We start from the raw sequence: 20,153 nt of genomic DNA, 5'->3' as shown, positions 1-20,153 counted from the left end.
CATACAAGACTATGATAACAGCTTTTTTAATTTGGTCAAAAAGTTGAAAAATTCAAATTTGATCGTACCAAAAATAATAAAAAATTCTATTTTTTGGTCAAACTATGCAAGATACGAAAAAAATGAAAAAGCTGAAATTGCGCGCCCTGGAAAGAACTACAAATTTATAACGCATCATTTTTCGACAGGACGAGTAGATTTTCTTTTAATCGTAAAAAGATTAAAAATAAAAAAATTGAATTTTTGAAGAAAGCACAGAAAAGACGAAAGAGGACATAGGATCCTATATACTATATAGGACCCTATGTAGGTTCCTGTATTAGACCCTATGCAGATGCGCAGTAGTTTTTATTTAATCGTAAAAAACAAGATTAAAAATTTTTTAAATTATAAAAACAAGGAAATAAGAATTAGTATGATTCAATTTTTATGCATATTATCGATTGTAATGATATACATTTATTGAAATAATACATGTTTCAGCGCAGCTTAGAATACAATTTAAAGCGAAATAAGAAACAAATACAAAAATAATCTTGATAAATACAATTTTCTTTTTATTTCGCAATTTTTTAATATGTAATCCCTGGCAGAGTTATATAAAAAATGTATTATAATTGATATAAAAGTGTTGTGTATAATGTAGAATAGTTGACAGGTTGGACAAAATCGAGTGCGAAGCACGAGATACTTGATGAGAATGTGTTCGCTAAAGCCGAAAGAGCTTTAACAAAAAAGAGTTCAAAATTACAGTTGTCGGTCCGTTGACCTTTGATTCTAAAAGGTCTGTGCATGAATGCGGGAGAAATGCAAAGACCCAGCGCGGAGTGCGATTTCCATCAGTCGCGTCCGGTAGGTCCACCCAAACTCTCGAGCTATAAGCTCTTTTAACGAAAGAGAATTCACAATCACAAAATTACAGTGGTGGATATTTTGAGTCTTAATTTTAAAAGGTTTACGCAAGAATGTGCGAAAATATAAAGATCGAGCTCGTAACGCGAGGTAAATGCATAATCGAGCGCGAAGTGCGAGATAAATGTACATTCGAGCGCGAAGCGCGAGAGCCAACAGTCGCGCGCTCTAGGCGGGCAGATTTTTTAAATTAAAGTTGCACCACAGAACATTCATCTATTTGTTTGTAGATAGAACTATTTGGTTGGAAATTGACTTTTTTTTTGTTGAAAATTTATTGAAAAACTTTTGTAAAAGATTCATTTATTTTTGCCAATATTTAAAATTTTTTGTTAAAAGTAGAAACAGTCGAAAACTAATGTTTTTTGGTTTAGGATTCAACTATTTTACACAGAATTTGTCTTTTTTTTTAATTCTTTGGTTGGAAATTAATCTTTGTGTTGAAATTTTGATTGGACATATCTGAAATATTTAAAAATCTTTTTAAATTTTCTTAAGAGTATTAGGAAAATGATATTAATACAATCTTAAAAACAAATCAACCTAAAAAATAGTATCCATTCTCAAAATATTAAACGTCCAAGTTATTTTTAAATTTCGCGCTTATGCATAGCCCCATCTGTAGGAACTATGAGTATTACTATTTCTTCCGGAAGATGGCAGTGCGATGCTTTTTTTAGTCATAATTTAACTACACGATCAACACTGTCAACACGCCGTCAAATCTTCAGAAAGTTAGGTATTAGATATTTAGTTTGGCATAATTATTGACGTTTCCGTTTGAAGAAGAACCCAGTTATTTTAATCATTATTATTGAAAATAGTTACATGTTTCTAAACTTATATTTAGAGGATTTTTAACAAAATGTTTGAGGTTAGATTATGTTAAAATGTTTTCAATCAAAATAAAGTCGTATAAAATGATTGAATTTACATTATTTTATTATTCTTAATATCAAATTATTAGTTTAAAAAATATTTCTAAATTTTATCTCTTAATATGATAATATTTTATGCTAAAATCTCTTTAAATAAAAACAAATTAATTTGGGGGTTATGTTTATTGTGAATAAATAAACCTTTTTCTTAAACGTTTATTAATGATTCTTTTTTTGCTAAATAATATATATTCTATTAATTTGATTAATTTTTGTAATAAAGTTATCGTGTTAAACATGGTAATACAGAATAAAAAACTGCTTTCTGGCCGTTTTATCTCCTGAACTCTCATTTTGAAGAAAATAAATATCTTATTTAAGGTAACCGCATGATGTTTTATAATAAATATTTCTAAAAATTATACAAATTAAAAAGCATAGTATTGGCAAAACTAAATTTAGTTTTATTCACCGATATTAAACAATTGTTAGTACGACCAGTGTTGCTGCAGAACTTGGAAAACCTGGAAATTTTCTAGAATTTAAAAAAATGGTAGGCAAATTATAATTTAAACTTTTGGGGAAAATAATTGTTAATGCAAAATAAAAGTTTCTTAGTTCATTTGCTTTAAGGTTATATGAATAATTTTTGCCTGGGTTTCTCAAGAACATACAAAACTATTTTTTTTAATTGCGGATATTTCGAAATAATATCTACAAAATTTTTGTAATAAAATTTTATTTTACAGGATTTTACCAACTTTTGGGAAAATTTGCCTGTTTAAAAGATAGTTAGGATTGTTTGACGCTTAGAAAACATTTTAAAATATTTTCTAAATTTTCGGTAGTCTTTCCAGTTTTAAAATATTTTCAATTTCTACGCAACTTTTTAAATTCCTAAATATCTTTTAAATTGACTTAAATTATTTCCAAACTTGCCTTAAAATCTTCCGGTTTCGTTATTGAGATCCTTGGAAATATTATGTAGCTTAAAAAGAAATTTTAATGTTGATGACCAATTGCGTATTATCCTGAAGCTTCTCAAACACTTTTTAAAAACTTCAAAAATTATTTTTGCGATCACCAGAAATCTAAATTTTCTTTCAAGTTTTTTTAAATGTTTAATTTTTTTCATGTCTGCAAACTTTAAAAAAATTTCCTTATTATTCAAAGTTTTTTGTAATAATTTTGGAAATCATTTTAACTTTTCTCTCGAGTTAATTTTTGTAAAATAGACCATCGTTTTCAATTTTCACGGCTATCTGAAGGCAATTTTTTTATTCTTTTGAATCCTTTTCAAATTCTTTAAGAGCTTTTAACTTTTTTAAACTTGAAATTATTTCTTAAACTTATTTAATTTTTTCTAAAAGTTGGTCATTTAAAAAAAATGGGAAATATTGCTTTAAAATTCTTTAAATTCATCTTATACATTTTAGGAAACATTTGAAATGTTTTCAAATCTTTTAAAATATTTTCTTTAAATTAGTTTTTAAGAATAAAAAATCAGTTACAACTTTCCAGGGTTCTTAAGAAAATGATTTCATTATCTTGAAATGTTTTAAATCATTTTTTAATCTTTTTAAATCTTAAAAGCTTCGAAATATCTTTTTAAATGAATCAAACTTTTCCTTCAATTTTTTGCACCCCGCCATTTTTTTTTAAATGGCTTGAATTCTTCCAGATTCTTTTTCGACATATTTTGAAATCCTTCAAGCTTAAAATTAAATTTTTGAAAGAATTTAACATAAGACTTTCTCTTTTATCATTTTTGTTTAGAAACATTCAGGAATAAATTTTGGGACGACCGAAAAATCCCGAAAAAGAAAATTACCGAATAATAAAATTGCCGAAAAATAAAAATACCGAATTGGAAAATTCCCGAATAATGATATTCCCGACAGAAAATTGACGAATTATAAAATATCCGAATTGGAAAATTCTTGAATTTGAATAATGATAATTTTTTATAAATATGTTTTATTCATTATAAATACAATAATCATTTTTTTTAAATTATTTTATTTAAAAGTATTGTTATTTTAAATTTAAACAATGATTTGTGAAATTTTAGACATTAAAAATAATTTGAAAAGAATCATTATTGTATTTATTATCAATAAAAAATATTTATAAAAATTTGTAATTGTTTAAATTCGGGGATTTTACAATTGGGATATTTTATGATTCGGTGGGGAATTTCATTATTCGGGAATTTCCCAATTCGTTAATATTATTAACTGTCGGGAATTTTATTATTCAGGAATTTTACAATTCGGTAATATTATAAACTTTCTTGAATTTAGTTATTTGCGAAGTTTCCAATTCGGGAATCTTATAATCCGGGAATTTTATTGTTCGAGAATTTTATTATTCAGAAACTTTCCAATTCGGGAATCTTATAATTCGGGAATTTCATTATTCGAGAATTTTATTATGTGTGAATTTTCCAATTCTGTATTTTTATTTTTCGGCAATTTTATTATTCGGGAATTTTATAGTGTCGGGAATTTTATTTTTCGGGATTTTTCAGTCCCTTAATTTTATCAAATAAATTTACGTACTTGAAAAGTTTAATTGAAATATCTTTTTAAATTAATCAAACTTTTCCTGCAATTTTTTACACCCCGGAAAAATTGCTTTAAAATGGCTTTAATTCTTTCAGATTCTTTTGCGACATATTTTGAAATCCTTCAAGCTTAAAATTAATTTTTTAAAAGAATTAAAAATAAAACGTTCTCCTTCATCATTTGTATTTAGAAACATTCATAAATAAATGTTATCAAATAAAATTACGTACTTGAAAATTTTAATTTACTACATTAATTTAATAAAATACAAAAATAATAATCGATTATATTTCAAACAGTACAATGATCTAAATAGAAATTTTTTTAAACATTCTGGAATTTTTTCCAAAGTTATTCTGGAAATTTCCTGGAATTTTATAAGTTGACTTATGTAACAACCCTGTCCGAAATATTAGGCAAATTATTCCGACATAGGATTAAGAATTTCTGTTCGATTCTGAACAAATCTATTTATATTATTACATTTTCCAAGTAGGAAAAGAAAACATCCAAAAATATATACATTTCTAAAGTTGCTCATATTTAAAACATCCTTTATACAACAATTTAAATCAATAATTACTTTCAAGAAATTGAGGTAAACATTATTTAGATTTAATTAAAAGAGCTCTTAAAATATTTATAAGCAAACTGCTGATTTGGAATGAATCATGAGTTTTGGAACGAAATATGAGATTATTGTCTGTATTTAACAGAATGTTATTTCAATCGAAGTTGAATCTAAATTCTTATGAATGCTTGTATACAAACAGAGAATGAAAAAAATTCACAATTCAAAATTAGATATCCAAAATCTCCCTAATTTTTGGCTCATTAGAGACAAATAAATAACAAAAGAAAAAAGAGGGAGAAAAGGGAAAAATTCAACCAAAAATCAGTCTCACTTTTTTCCATTTTTCCCCCTTTTTTTGTATTTTTTATACTACAAATGAAACCATAGGTATTAAAAAATAGTTATTCTGACTAATTTTGCACTCGTTAGTGAAAAATTGATAAACTTACACTACCATGCAAAAATGTAAGATCGCCTATATTTTGATGACTGATAAAGTTATCTTAATTTAATTTCTATCACAACTAAAAAAAAAATTTCAAAGGCTTGATTGCTCACGAAATTTTGTATAAACCGAGCACAGGATGAAGCAAATTTTTCTATTTTTTAAGTATATATTGCAAAAATAGTGTAAATTTCATTGTTTTCTTAAATTTTTAATAACTTCCGTAATAATTAATATCTTCTTATGTGTTCGGGCTCATCTTTAAACATTTTTTTTAGTTTTTAAATGTATAAAACAGCCAAAAAGTTTCTATAAAATTTTCTTAAAATATATATTTATTTTATTTTGATTTGCTTACAGATAGGATGTTTTTAAATTTTTCCAAATTTAATTTCTTGCACTGTTCTAGGACATTTTTTAGGAGTTATGCTTACAAGCTGCTGCGATACTGTAAACAAATAGCTTAAAGGTTAGCACAAAAACATTAAACAATATTGATTTTTACGGAAGTTATTGAAAAATTTAAAAAAAAAATTGAAATTCACACTTTTCTTGCAATATCTACTTTGAAAGTAAACAAGTTGGCTTCATCCTGAGCTCATTTTATACAGAATTTGAAGAGCATTCAACCCTTTGAAAAAAAATCTTTTTAGCTCTGATATAATTGAAATTAAGAGAACTTTATCAGTCTTAACAAAATAGGTGATTGTAAACTTCTGAATGATAATATATACTAATTATTTTTTATGGCAAGAATAAAGAAACAATTTTTTAAAAAATAAGCTGATCCCAATGTTTGCTTTGTTAGATAAATAAACCTCCCTGGTATTTTAACATTTAACTAGTCCTCCTTTAATATCAGTTTCATTTCCTCGTTTCAATCAATTAACAACAGAAAAACGATCTATTTAAAAAGGATGTCCAGCGTCCTGGAAATCCTTGAAAACCTGGGAAAGTCTTTGTATTTTTTTTTACCTGGAAAAGTCCTTTTCTAGGGAGATGAGTTTCTGGAATTTTTATTCGAGTCAAGAAAAAAAAAGATTTTTTCTGCTTGTTCTCTTCTGCACGAAAAAAGACAAAGTTTGAGAGTAAAAGAAAAACACGTATTTTTAACAATATATTGTCTTGCGCCGAAGTTAGAATAAGATCAAAAAGCATTTCCGTGAATTAATCTCTTAAAATTTCTCTCCGTGTAACTTAAAAATCTTTTTTCCTATATAAAATCCATCTCTTTGTTTAAAAAATTTGACTTTTAGGTTTGAAGTTGAACTGCTTTACAAAAATATATTTTTGTTGTTAAAGATTCATCTTTTTAATTGAGAATTCATGTGTGTTTAAAAATTCAACTATTTAAAACAAAATTTGTTTACTGAAAATTTATCTTTTTTAGTTGAAGATTGAAATTTGGTTAATAATTTATCTTTTTGGGTCGAAAATGCAACTATTTTGGTGAAAATTTAATTCTTTTTTTTTAATTCAACTCTTAAGTTTGAAATGTTTTAAATAATTAAAGTGCAGTTTTGAAGATTTAAATACTTAAAAATTAAAAGCATTTGAAGTTGAAAATTTTAGATAAAAACAGTTTTATTTTATCAACTGTAAATTTAAATAAATACATTATTTTTAAAATGGATCAATACCAAACAATTCTAGACCCATCAAAAGTTTGAGAATTTCTAGATTGTAACTGTTTCAATCCGAAAGTCTTAAAAAGAATTGAAATTGATATATCATTTATTCCGATAATTTTATTGTTAAATGAAAATTTTTATGATTTATCAACAATATATTTTTAATTCAAAGTCTTAGGTCTTCCTTTATATTATTTTTTATAATAAATTTATTAATATATTATTTCTATTAATTTCTTTAGCTATTAAAAATGTAAATGTGCGTTTTACTATTTTCAAATTAAAAATAAATCCATAATAATGTACTTATAATTAAAGATTTTTATTAAATTTAAAATATTGTAAGTTTAAATTATTTAATTTTCATCCCATTTAATTTGAAATTTCTTAATGTGGAAAAATCATAAGTATTTAATATTTAGCAATATTTCCCTGTTCATTTAAGACGAGTAAATTAAAACCAAATATTTAAAAGAAAACAATTTTAATTGTACTATTTAATAAGTGTTTAATTTATAAGTAAAATTGATAAATTTTGACGCATATATAACAATTGAGCACTTATTATTTGTAGAAAAAATTCGAGTAATTTTAAAAGATATTTAGAAGTTTGAAAAAATTCAAAATTATTTCAAGTAATTTAAACGAAGTGTGTTAACATTTTTTTCAGAACTTCTAAATATATTTTAGAATTAATCGAAATTTTCCTACAATTTTTGAAAATCCTGCAAATTATAAAAAAATCCTTCAAATCTTCCATGTTCTTCGATAATTTTTTAAATCTCTTAAAATCTTCTTAAACTTTCTATTACAATAATTTTTTAAAGTGAAAAATCATTTTCAATTTTCCTAAGAATCTTAAGAAAATTTAATGTTTTTCTGAAGTCTTTCACAATTCTTAAAAAAATTCTAAATTTTTTGTTTGAAATCTGCAAAAATTGGCATTTTATTTTAAATGCGGCTCTAAGTATTTAAAATTATTTCATATTCTAAATTTAATTCGAATTTTTTTAACTTCTGAATATCTCTTAAAATTAGTCTAATATTTTTATAAATAATAAGTGTTCTATTGTTATTTATAAATTCAAATACAATTTTTTTTTAAGTTGCAGGTTTTTCTAAAAGTGTTACGTGGATTCATTATTTTTTGAACTTAATCTGAATCTTTGAACTCTATAAGTTATAAAAGTTCTGAATTTTGCAGTTTATTTGCATTTCATTTAAAATTGTGTAATTGAAAAGTGTTACTACCTTCTATTTGGTACGTGTGCATTTTTGAACATTCGAATACACAATTTTGGAATTGAAAAACTTTTAAACTTCAATTTTAAATGTTTGGCATTCAAGTGTTCCACTTTGAATGCTTTAATTTGTTGTTCATTACTTTATATGTAAAAATGCTTAAGAATATAGTTTGATTTTTTAAAATTCATTGGCCGTGAAAAATGTTTGCGAACCGAGAAATGACCGAGAATTTTTTTCTTCGATTAAAACGGCCACAAAGTTTATTGTTAGAAACTAAACTGTCTTCTAAGAAATTTAATTATTTCTTTGAAAATGAAGGTGCTTTTTGTGGAAGTTTAATCTTTTTAGTATAAAATTCAATCATTTCGTCGAAAATTCATCTTTTTTTGTTTGAAAATCAAGAATTTGGTTAACAATTCCACTATTTTGTTGAAAATATAATTATGTCATTGAAAATTAAACATTGCATTCAATTATAATAAAAAAAATCTCATTGCAGACGGAATTTAACTCACTTTAATAATATCAGAAGCTAAAAAATATTATATTTTAAAAAGGTCATTAAATTGTTGTTAAATTTGAAAAAATCTTAGTATGAGAAATTTCGCATGACACTTTTTTTAGTTTCACTAGACGACTAGACCTTCAATTTCTATGATTCGTGAAAAGTATTTTTTCACTGTAAAAAGAAGCTACCTGAAAAAGTGTATTTTTTTGTCCAGGAAACCCTGGAAACCTCCTGAATTTTTTAGAGACACGTTAAACGCTCTGAATTAAATAAATATCGGATCCTTTTTTATTATTGATTAAAATGACGAAATGAAACAGATATTAATAAAGGACCGTTTAAAATATTAGAAAAGTTTATTTATTTAACAAACCAAAAATTGGGATCAGCTTATTTTTATTTTTGTGTTTTAAAACTGTTTCTTTATTCTTGATATAAAAAATAATTTGTATACGTTTATCAATTTTTCACTAATTAATGAAAAATTAGACAAAGGACCTTTTTAAAATTATCTATGGTTTTCTTTGCAGGTATTATGTGATTTTAAATTACCATAAATTTCTATTAATCAAAGCTCGTAGTTTTTCTACAAATAATCCCTGAAGAGGATGTCTAAATTGATCTTGAAACATATTGGTTCCGTAGTAGCATAAAAAATTCGGAGAAAGAATAAGGAAAAAGTGAGAGGTTTGTTTTTGTTTAACTTTTTCCTTTTCCTCCCTCTTTTTTATTTTGTTTATTTATTTGTCTCAAAGTAGCCGTAAATGAAGCAGTTTGAAAATCTAATTCTAAATTGTAATTCTTTTTAATGCTTTTTCTGGATAAAATTATTTATAAGAATATAGATTTCATTTTGATTTTAAATACAAAATTTAAAAATTTTGTCCGCTTCAAGAAATGGCCGAAGATACAAGCAAAAAGCAAGAAAAAAAGTCTTGGTCAGAAGCTGAGCGCTTGGAACTTGCAGAAAAATTAGATGCAGAATTAGATGATTATATAAACAATTTAGAAAAGAAGTCATACACAGAAGGATGGCCTGAAGATAAATGGCAAGAAGAAATGGAAAAACATCCATTTTTTATGAAAAATGCTCCGAACCCTGGAGACGAACTTTCGCCTCTCATGGAAGGATTGCAACAACTCAAATACAGTGCAGAGGAAAATTCCCCGGAAGGTCTAATTACATTATAAACAATTAAAAATATTTATTTAATACTTCAAAGGGCCGTTCAAAAACTAGGTCACGTTTCCAGGGGGGTCAAAGGTTTTATGACGGGGGGGGGGGGCAGAATGTGATATCACGAATGGAAAATATAAATGTGAATAAAAAAATTTTTAAACGCTTAAAAAATTAAAACCCTTGATTTTATTTTACAGTTAAATCATATAAATACAGACTTCACACTCTTTTCCGTATTTCCCCCTGTAGGCCTCTTCTTTTTCCCCTGGTTTTCAGTGAACTTTCCCTTTTTTTCGTTGATAGTTATTTGTTTTTAATAAAAAATTCTACTATTTCGTTAAATTTTGATTTTACTTTTTTTTGAGAATTCATTTTCTTAACGGAAAATTAAAGTAATCCACGTTTAGCTGAAAAATGGTCGTTTTTAGTAGAAAATTTAAATACTTCGTTGAAAGTTGAACCACTCTGTTAAAGATTTATATTATTGCTTGAAAATTGAACGATTTTGCTAAAAATTAGCTGATTTAAACAAAAATTAAACATTAGTTTTCTTAAATGAAAATTTAGCTATTTTGTTGGTTGAAAATTTAATTTTTTGTAAATTCGTTTTTTAAATATTTTTTTCAGCAAAATAATCTTCCTGCTTGAAAATTTAACTGCTTGGTTCAACTTCGTTAAAAAATCATTTTATTAGTTCGAGATTCTCTTTGGGTGACATTTAAACTATTTTTGTTGTTGTTCTTTTAATCAAGTTTTTTTAAATTTAATAATTTGTTGATAATATAATTTTTCTTTTAAATTGAACTGTTTTTTTGAATATTGGTCTTTTTGGATAGAAAATTCGTTCTTTTGAACTTAAAATTCAAGGATCTTCCAAAAAATTCGACACGTATGCTTAAAAGTGAATATGTTTAATTAATTTAAAATTGATATATTTTGTTATTAATTAATTTTTTTAGTTACAAATTCATTTTCTTACCTGACAATTTAACTGATTCATGTTTGGCTGAAAGTTAATCGTTTTTGGTTTAAAATTCAACTTTTGAATTTTTCATTGAAAATTCGTTTTTTTCTTTGGTTGAAAAATTAACAGCTTGGTTAAAAAACGAACTAGTGTGTCAAAAATTTATTTTATAGCTTGAAAATTGAACTATTTTGTTGAAATATATTCATTTACTTATTTAATTTTAAATAACAGAAAATTTAACTATTGCATCTTTGGTAGAAAATCGATTTGATTGAAAATTGATATATTTGTTACTAAATTCGCCTTTTATGATAGATAATTATTCTTTGAAAATAAAAATTCATGTACTTGTTTGAAATTTAAACTAATTTGTTAAAAATTAATGTTAATAATTGAAAATTCATTTTATTATTTGAATATTTAAATATTTTGCTGAAAATTAATATGTTTTAATCGAAAGTTAAGTTTTCCGGTGAAAATTCAAATCGCTGGTAAAAATTTGATCTTTTTTGGTTAAAAATGTAACTGAATAAAAATTACTATTGTTGAAAATTCCACTATTTGTTTGAAAATTCATTATTTCAGGTCGAAAAATCAACTATGTAGTGAAAAATGTAATTCTTTTGTTGGAATTTTAAATATTTGATTGAAAATTAAACTATTCTAGTAAAAAATTAATTATTTTGTTGAAAATTTAACAGTTTTTTTTTAACATTTGTCTTTTAGGATAGAAAATTCCTTATTTTAAGTTGAAAATCCAACGGTCTTCACTAAAATTTATGTTTTGAATATTCAATTATTTGGTTAAATCCAACTGTTTAGTTGATATTGAATTTGATGGTTGCTGAAAATTACACATTTGTTTGAAAATTCACTATTGTAGGTCGAATATGCAACTGCCTGGTTAAAAATTAAACCGTTTTGCTGGAAATTTAAATATTTTCGGAAATTCAGCTATTTGGTCTTAAATCCATCTTTTTGGTTTGAAAATTCTAATGCTTTGTTAAAAAGTCGTTTTTTTGGATTGAGAATTCAACTATTTGGTTAAAATTTCATCACTTTTCCTTAAAAGTTTCACCATTTGATTTTGAATGCAGCTGTTCAGTCAAAAATTAATTTTTTTATTGAAAGTTTAATTATTTTTTTGAAAAATTATTTTTCTTGGTGGTAATTATTGATCTTTTTGTATTTAAAAGTCAACTCTTTTTCTAAAACATTCGATTTTTTATCTTAAAAACACAACTCTTTTGTTAAAAATTAATCTTTTCTGTTTAATGTGGTACCTATACAATTATTTTGTTTAAAATCATTTATTCCTCTATTTTTATGAAAACTCGCCTTTCTTTCCCCTGTTTTAAGAGCCATCATTTTGTATGGTAAAGTCTGTTATAATATTATTTTTCTATTTTATTTTAGACGTTTATGAAATGAAATTGAAGAAAACATTTTTCCTTAAAGGGTTTTTTGAACGGCCCCAAAAAAGAATCAGATCTACAATTGTAATTTCCTTTTTATAGAATTAGCGAATAATTACAAAGAAGATGGAAATTTTAATTACAAGTATAAAAAATATCGTCTCGCGATTATCAGTTATACTGAAGGCATTAGGACAAAATGTAAAGACACAGATTTGTTGGCTCAGCTTTATAACAATAGAGCAGCTGCGAATTTTATGTTAGAGAATTACCGGTAAATTTCAGAATTAAATATAATTTTTTCAGAATCGAGATTCAATATTTTCATAGTAGATTTCGTTTTTATAGATCATGTCTGAGTGACTGTAAAGAAGCCTTGAAATTGAAACCAAAATATCCGAAGGCTTTAAGCAGAGCTGCAAATTGTTATTTTAAAATAAAGGATTACACTCGGTGCATTGAAATTTGTGATCAAATTCTCGAGGAGGCACCGACTGATAAATCTGTCATTAAGCTCAAATCCGAGGCAATAACTGAAAAGGTGAATTATTGAGTTTTATTTAGAAAATAATGTTCATAGTCTGCACTGATTTTTAAATTCAGGGTGGCCGCAGATCAGGGAAAACCTGGAAATCAAGGAAAAGTCAGAGAATTTTTTCGTCAGGGAAAATCAGGGATTTGGAATAAAAATGTCGGAAATTAGGGAATTTCAGAAGAAAGTCAAGAATAATCAGGGCTGCCACACAATCACTTTTAGTCCATTTTTTCTCAAATTACTTTTCTACATAGACATTACAGTCACTTTTTAAAATATAAATGTCACTTCAATCACTGTTATTTCCACAAATTAATTCATGGATTAACCACTATTAAATTGAGATCAATACTTATTTCTGAATTTTGCAGATTTTTTTTTAAATATTTGAGGATATTTTAAGGTATCCTAAGAAAATTTAAATATATTTCAATAGTTTAAGGCGATTTCAACAGATTTTCTTGTAATTTAGGGTATTTTTTATAGATTTAGATCATTTGACAGGATTTCAAAAGATTTTAGGGTATTTTATAAAATTCCAAAGAATTTCCTTGCGGAATTTTTAAAAATATCAAGGAACTAAAAGGTTTTAGAATATCTTGAAGGGTTTTGAGGGATTTGATTAGATTTCCGATCATTTCAGTGATTTTGAGGAATTTAAACACTCTCAAGGTATTTTAATTAAATTTTCTAGGATTTCAGGAAATAGATCGCATGAAATTTCGCAGGATTTTATCATATTTTAATGGCTTTCAAACTATTTTAATGGATTCGAAACTATTTATTTACAAGAATTAAGGGATTTAATAGTATTTTAAATATTTGATGGTATTACCGAAGTTTTTTTCAATTTAAAGATGTCAGGATATTTAAAAATACTTAAAGGAATTATCAATTAATTTAAATAATTTAATGGGATTTCAAAGAATTTTAATGGTATTAGAATATTTTTTAAATGCCAATAAGTTAATAAAAGTTTGAAAAATTCCTAGGGATTTCAACAGATTTTTTAACGGATTTTAAAGATTTAAGGGTATTTTTAAAAATTCTAAGCAATGTTTAAAAGTTTCAAAAATTTTCAAGCTATTTCAAAATATTTCGAATGATTTTCAATATTTCAGGGTATTTAAAAAAATTCAAAGGTATTTTCAACAGCTGAAAAAGAATTGTTAATGATTTTATATGATTTTAAATATGGCAGGGTATTCTTAATAGATTTCAATCATTTTTAACAAATTCAAAGGATTTTAAAGATTTTAACTTTTAAGGTACTTTTCCAAAACTCCAAGGAGTTTTTAAGAAAGTATTTGAAGATCTTTTAAAGCATTTGAATTTTATTCAGGAATTTCCAAGAGCTTAAAAAATGGCAACGTATTTTAAAGGCTATGCTATATATTTTAATGAATTTTATAAGATTTTGAGGAGTTTTTAATAGATTTCAATTATTTGAAGGAATTCCAAAGAATTAGAAAGGATTTCTATTTTTTTTAATTCCGAAGAATTTTGAAGTCAAGTTTTATAAAATTGTAATGGATTCCAAAAGATTTCAAAGGATTTGAAATATTTTAGGTTATTTAAAAAAATTCCAATGAATTTTGGGCAAGTTTCAAGCAGCCCTATGCATCGCACCCACTTTTTCTGTTCTCTTAGCAACCGGAGTGGTATCGTTGTTCAAATAAATCCAATAGATGGCGCTCCGACCAGGTAGGCTTGTCTGCGTTCTGTATAGCAAAACAAAATAAAATTCGTTAAAAACTTGATACTTTTTATGAATATTAAAGGAAGAACAAAGTTTTCAGCAACAATAAGAGAAGCTGTAATTAGTGATCCAATCAAATGCATGAAAACATGTAATTTAATGTTAGAAAAATTGATTATAAAGGGGAGTATTTTGAAAACGGTTAGAATTGTATTCATATTTTTCTATTTTTGTTTTGCTAATATAATTAATTGATTTTATAAATAATTGTATTTGTTGCAAATTTCAAACATTGATTGATAATATTACTTGAATAATAAAAATAATAATATTTAAATTTAAAACTTTTTAATAATTCGCCTAGACATTTCCGCACTCTAAAACTATATATTTACACTTAATTTATTTATAAACAGGGTGGAGACTTGATCGAGAAACCGGAAAAGACCTAGGAAAAAACGAAAAATTACCGGGAATTAAATTAATTTTTAGTTTATCTAAAATTGCAGGACATATAAGTGAAAATAGTTATTGTTTTTATTTTATAAAAGGGAGTTGGTAAAGAACTAACATTTTCCTTTGGACAAGGAATTTTCGATATTGAACGGTAATTTAAAAAAAAAACAGAAACTGGGATTTAAAAGAAAAGAGATTTAAAAGAAATTTAAAAAAAAGGATAGTGCAAAACGGTAAATATTCTATTGAAAGTGATTTTTAATCAAAATGATGAATCTTAAATTTTAAAAAATTATAATTTGCAACTTACGAGTTTGTTTTTCAATCAAGTAAATTTATTTCTAACCTAAAAGATTAATTTTATTCTAAAATGATGAATATTTAACTGGAATACTTGAATTTTTAACTAAAATGAAGAATTTTTAAATAAGGAGATTAACTTTCAAAGAAAAAATTGATTTTCTATTTTAAAAAAGTCGATTTTTTAACAACATACGTGAATTGTCAACGAGATAAATGAATTCTCAATGCAAAGAGACAAATTTACATCCAAATTGTTGAACTTTGAACTAGAAAAGGTCAATTCTCCCCCCGAAATAGTTATATTTTCTACTGAAATAGTTAGCTTTTTATTTAAAAATTTATTTTAAAGAAACTAGTTATATTTTAAAACGATATGAATTTTCATTCAATATGATGAATTTTCCAAAAATAAAATTAATTTTCAACACAAGAGTTCAGCTTTCAACCGCAAATAGTTCCATTTTCAAGAAAAAAAGGTAAATTTTTAACGAAAAATGTTTAAAAAATAATATTATAATTTAGAAATATTTACTTTTCGATATACTACCACTACTGTAAAAATTACTTAAAGCAGTCTCTTTTTTAAATTTCGAAAAAATTTCTGTAAATTCTTTTTAAAAATTCCCTGGCTGAAAATAAAAACGATAATTATTTTCACTCATATTCGCTGCAACCGTAGATAAAGTAAAAAATTACTTTTCTAGATTGACAAAAATTATTAAATATTGAGAACTTGAATTTTGCTACGATCAAAAGTAAGTTCCCGGTTTTTTAACTCAATTCTGGGTTTTCCCCGTTAAATTCAACACCCTGATTATAAATAAATTATATATAAATGTATATTTTTTAGAAAGCGGAAATGTGTAAATAAATTAAAATTAAAAAGTACATTATAAGGCTAATTATTAAGGTTTAAGTATTATTATTAATATTATTATCAGTAAAGTAATATTATCAATCAATGTTTGAAATTTGCAACACTTACAGTTGTTTATAAAATTAATTAATTAAATTAGAAAAATGAACAATAGATAAATATGAATACAATTCAAACTGTTTTTAATACTCATCTTTCTATTCAAGTTTCCTGATATTAAATTACATGTTTTCATGAATTTTTTGGATTACTAACTACAGATGCTCCTTTCGTTACTGAAAATTTTGTTCTTCCTTTTATATTTATAAAAAGTATCAAGTTTCTAATGAATTTCAGTATTTTGGCTATACATAACAATGCAGACAGGCCTATCTGATCGGAGCGCCATCTATTGGATTTTTTTGAACTACGATACCCTCCGGAAAATAACAACTCCCGCATACACATACACGGGCGATGCATAGGGCTGGTTTCAAGAATATGAAGAGACTTCAATGTATTGTAAATGTAAAGAATTTATGATATTTTACATTTTTTCGTATTTCAAAGATCTTTTAAAAGTTTCAAAGTATTTCAAAGGATTTAAAATATTTTTGGAAATTTTAAAAGATTCAACAAAAATTTTAATAGATTTTAATTATTTGAAGAGATTCCGAATAATTTGAAATATACATAAGGATAATCTAAAAGTTAGGAATTTTCAATAAATTTCATTTATTTTATGTGTTTTCAAAGAATTTTAAAGATTTTGTGATATTTTTTTTTAATTCAAGGAATTTTCAAGTCAAATTTTTCACAATTTTCAAGGGACTCCAAAAGATTTCGAAGGATTAGAAATATTTTAGGTTATTTTAGAATATTCCAAAGCTTTTTGAACCTTAAACAATATCAAGAGATTCCAAGGAATTCTAAAGATTTTAGGATATTTTCTAAAACTCCAGAGAAGTTTCAAGATTGCAAGGAATTTTGAATAGATTGAAATTATTAGAAGGGATCTCAAAGAATTCGAAAGCTTTTCTGCCATTTTTTTAATGTTCAATACATGTTAAACTTAGATTTTTTTAAAGTTCAAGGGATTTCAAACGATTTCAAAAGATTTGAAGATATTTTTAAAGATTCCAAGGCATTCTTAAAATTTGTAAACAATTTGAAGAGATTTGAATGATTGTAAAGAAATTTAATCAATATCATGTGGTTGTAATGAGTTTCATAGGATTTTGGAAGAGATGGAACGATTATACAGGACCTAGAAGCGTTTAGAATATTTGTAAAGATTCCAAGCGATTTTTTAAAAGTTTACTTTTTCTATTTAAATCACTTTTATCAAGTAAATTCGTTTGTGGCAGCCCTGAGAATAATAAAGAGAAAATGTATCAATTCCAATTTAAAATGGTTTTAGTCTATTTATAAAAGATTCTATACTCTCTAAATTTTGAATGAGTGCGATTTTATTGATTTTCAATAAAAATCCTTACTGATTTCAATCACTGATCCACTTTTGACTGCTTTAAATTTTTTAAGTATCAGCGAAAATAAAAAACTAAGGAAAAATCAGTGAATTCCGAAAACTAACTTTTGCGGTCACCCTGTCTAGTGTTTTTTATCAGCTTTTTGAATTGAAATATCTGGTCTCAGAAACGTCATGAAAGGGATTTGAGAAAGCAAGACGTTAAAGAAAAGAAATATGAAAAGCAAGAAGAAAAAGTTCTTCGGGTTATTCTCAGTAGAAAAATCAAACTGGATTCAATGAGCGGTAAAGGCATTGCAGAATTGAAGGATTTGGAACCACAAGTACCACAAATAGCTCAAAATGTTGTCCACTTGGATGGAAATGAGAAATTAATTTGGCCAGTCATGATTCTCTACCCGGAAGTCTTTCAGACCGATTTTATTCAAAACTTTCATGAAGACTCGACGTAAGTTTTATTAGGATGAATATGGGACTTTTATATTTTCAAAGTTGCACTTCAAACTCGAGTTCGAAACTTTTTCCAGGTTCGAAGAGCAACTCGAAGAACTTTTTAAAGATCCTCCTCCATGGGATATGGGCAGAAAATACAGTACGAAAAGTGTCAATGTGTATTTTGAAGGACATAACAAAATGAGTGTCAATAAAATAGATATCCGGAAAACGCTTTGTCAGATTTTACAAGACGACAGGTGAAAAGAGAGTTTTCAATTAAATGTATCCTTTTTTAGTTCAAGAATTTAGATCCACTATTCTAAAATAAATTTTTTTTCTTTAAGGTTTATCATTCGCGGAGGCACGCCATCGTTTTTAGTCTTGCCAGCAAACAGCGAAGCTGAAAAACGACTTTTAGCTAATTATTAATTATTGTATGAAATACATCTTATTTCAGTGTATTATGTGAAAGTTTATACCGAATATATTTATTTTTAACTTACAGTTATAAGAAATGACTCGACACACAATTATTTAAACAAAACAAAAATTTCTGGTCATTTTGTAGTTACCAAACACTTTCCCAAGTCATAGAAATAAAAAAATTCTAACTCTCATACCTGAAAAATGTTAACCTTTAACCCTCAAAGTGCATACATGGTTAAAATCACAGTAAACTGCTTCGTGGGTGTTCAAAACCCCAGCGTATTTAATCATGTATTGTTTAACCCCTATTGAATATTTTGTCACAATAAAATCATCCGATATAGTTTAAGGTATCTTATATAAGATAGAGTTTATTTTAAAGTCATTTATTTAAGTTTCTTAACAAAAATTATTAAAAAAGTGAAAAAAATGGGTTTTTTTACTTAAAAATTCATAACTCACGCAATTTTAATTATTTTAACCCGAATATTTATGACTATACTTTTGAAATAGTGTACTTTCATAAAATAAAATATTCCAAAATGAATGCTTTCAAAAAATATATTTATTTGCACAGTTGAAAAGTCAATCTTATGATAAAATGATGAATCAGACTTTTTGCTTTTAAATCGATTTATTATTATTAAAATTGAGGAACTTTGACATGTAAGACTAAAAATACAAGATTTTGAAAGAAACATATATAACTGTATTTTAACGATTATATTTTATTCAACGCATCCACAGTGCTCTCCCATGACGCGCTGCCGTAAGTTATAAGCCATCTACAAAGAAAAAAAGTATGAAATAATCGGAAAAAAAATTATTTCACTTCATATGCTATACTTACGTTAGAAAGTAAATAAATAGCAATTAAATTTCAAACAAAAATTTGTTCAAAATTGCTTTTTCACTCACTAATTGAACACTGGGTGTTTCATACCCCACGATTTTTTGCGTCCACTTTCAGCAGCTGCTGATAGTAGACGATAGTAGTAGTCACTGACAATTCATTGGATTTAAAAGGTTTTAGGGTATTTTTAATGATTTCAGGATACTTACATGATAGAATTTTAAAGGTGTCAACGGATTTTTATAGAATGAATTTAAATCATTTTTAACAGATTTCAATAGATATACAATTAAATGTTTCGATTAATATGCGGATTTAAAGAATTCCCTTGAATTTCGAAAGATTGGAAAGGATTTGTTAGAATTTATACGAATAAAAGGTATTGAAAAAGACTCTAAAGAATATCAGAGGATTTCCTAGATTTACAAATATTTCAAAGGATTTCATGGGGTTTCAAATATTTCACGGGATTTCAACGGATTTAATCACATTTTTATTGATTTCAAATACTCTATTCACAAGATTTGAGGGATATCAAAATTTTTTTAATATTTTCAAACATTTTGATTAGATTTCAAGAATTGTAATAGTTTCTAAAGACATTTGAAATATTTTAGGATATTTTTAAAGGATTTAAAGGATTTGAAATATTTGAGGAATTTTTTTGAAATTTTTTGAATTTAGAATGTTGACTTCAGATTCGTAATCAGCCATATGGGGTACTTTATTTTGAATTATAAAAATTTCAAAAAATGTTCTCTACATTTTTAATCAGCGAC

The 20,153-nt window shown here is 25.5% G+C and overlaps 1 protein-coding gene across 2 annotated transcripts; it reads left to right on the top strand.

Annotated features, from left to right (window-relative positions):
* The first annotated feature begins 1,596 nt into the window (after nucleotides 1–1,596).
* Nucleotides 1,597–18,852, top strand: LOC117171415 (DNA polymerase interacting tetratricopeptide repeat-containing, protein of 47 kDa). 2 transcript variants are annotated; one of them, XM_033358717.1, is made up of 8 exons: nucleotides 1,612–1,651; nucleotides 9,291–9,447; nucleotides 9,656–9,934; nucleotides 12,425–12,596; nucleotides 12,671–12,863; nucleotides 17,828–18,108; nucleotides 18,188–18,352; nucleotides 18,440–18,852. In XM_033358717.1, exons 3-8 carry the CDS (start codon nucleotides 9,658–9,660, stop codon nucleotides 18,522–18,524), a joined length of 1,173 nt encoding a protein of 390 aa, XP_033214608.1. In that variant the 5' UTR covers nucleotides 1,612–1,651; nucleotides 9,291–9,447; nucleotides 9,656–9,657; the 3' UTR covers nucleotides 18,525–18,852. The 2 variants fall into 2 exon arrangements, with proteins under 2 accessions (XP_033214607.1, XP_033214608.1); XM_033358716.1 differs by lacking the exon at nucleotides 9,291–9,447 and having other exon boundaries at nucleotides 1,597–1,651.
* The last annotated feature ends 1,301 nt before the right edge of the window (nucleotides 18,853–20,153 follow it).

Source organism: Belonocnema kinseyi, chromosome 4, assembly GCF_010883055.1.
Source record: "Belonocnema kinseyi isolate 2016_QV_RU_SX_M_011 chromosome 4, B_treatae_v1, whole genome shotgun sequence".
Classification (NCBI taxonomy): Eukaryota; Metazoa; Arthropoda; class Insecta; order Hymenoptera; family Cynipidae; genus Belonocnema; species Belonocnema kinseyi.
Note: the sequence above shows the minus strand (reverse complement) of the source record. Positions and strands in the feature narration are given on the sequence as shown.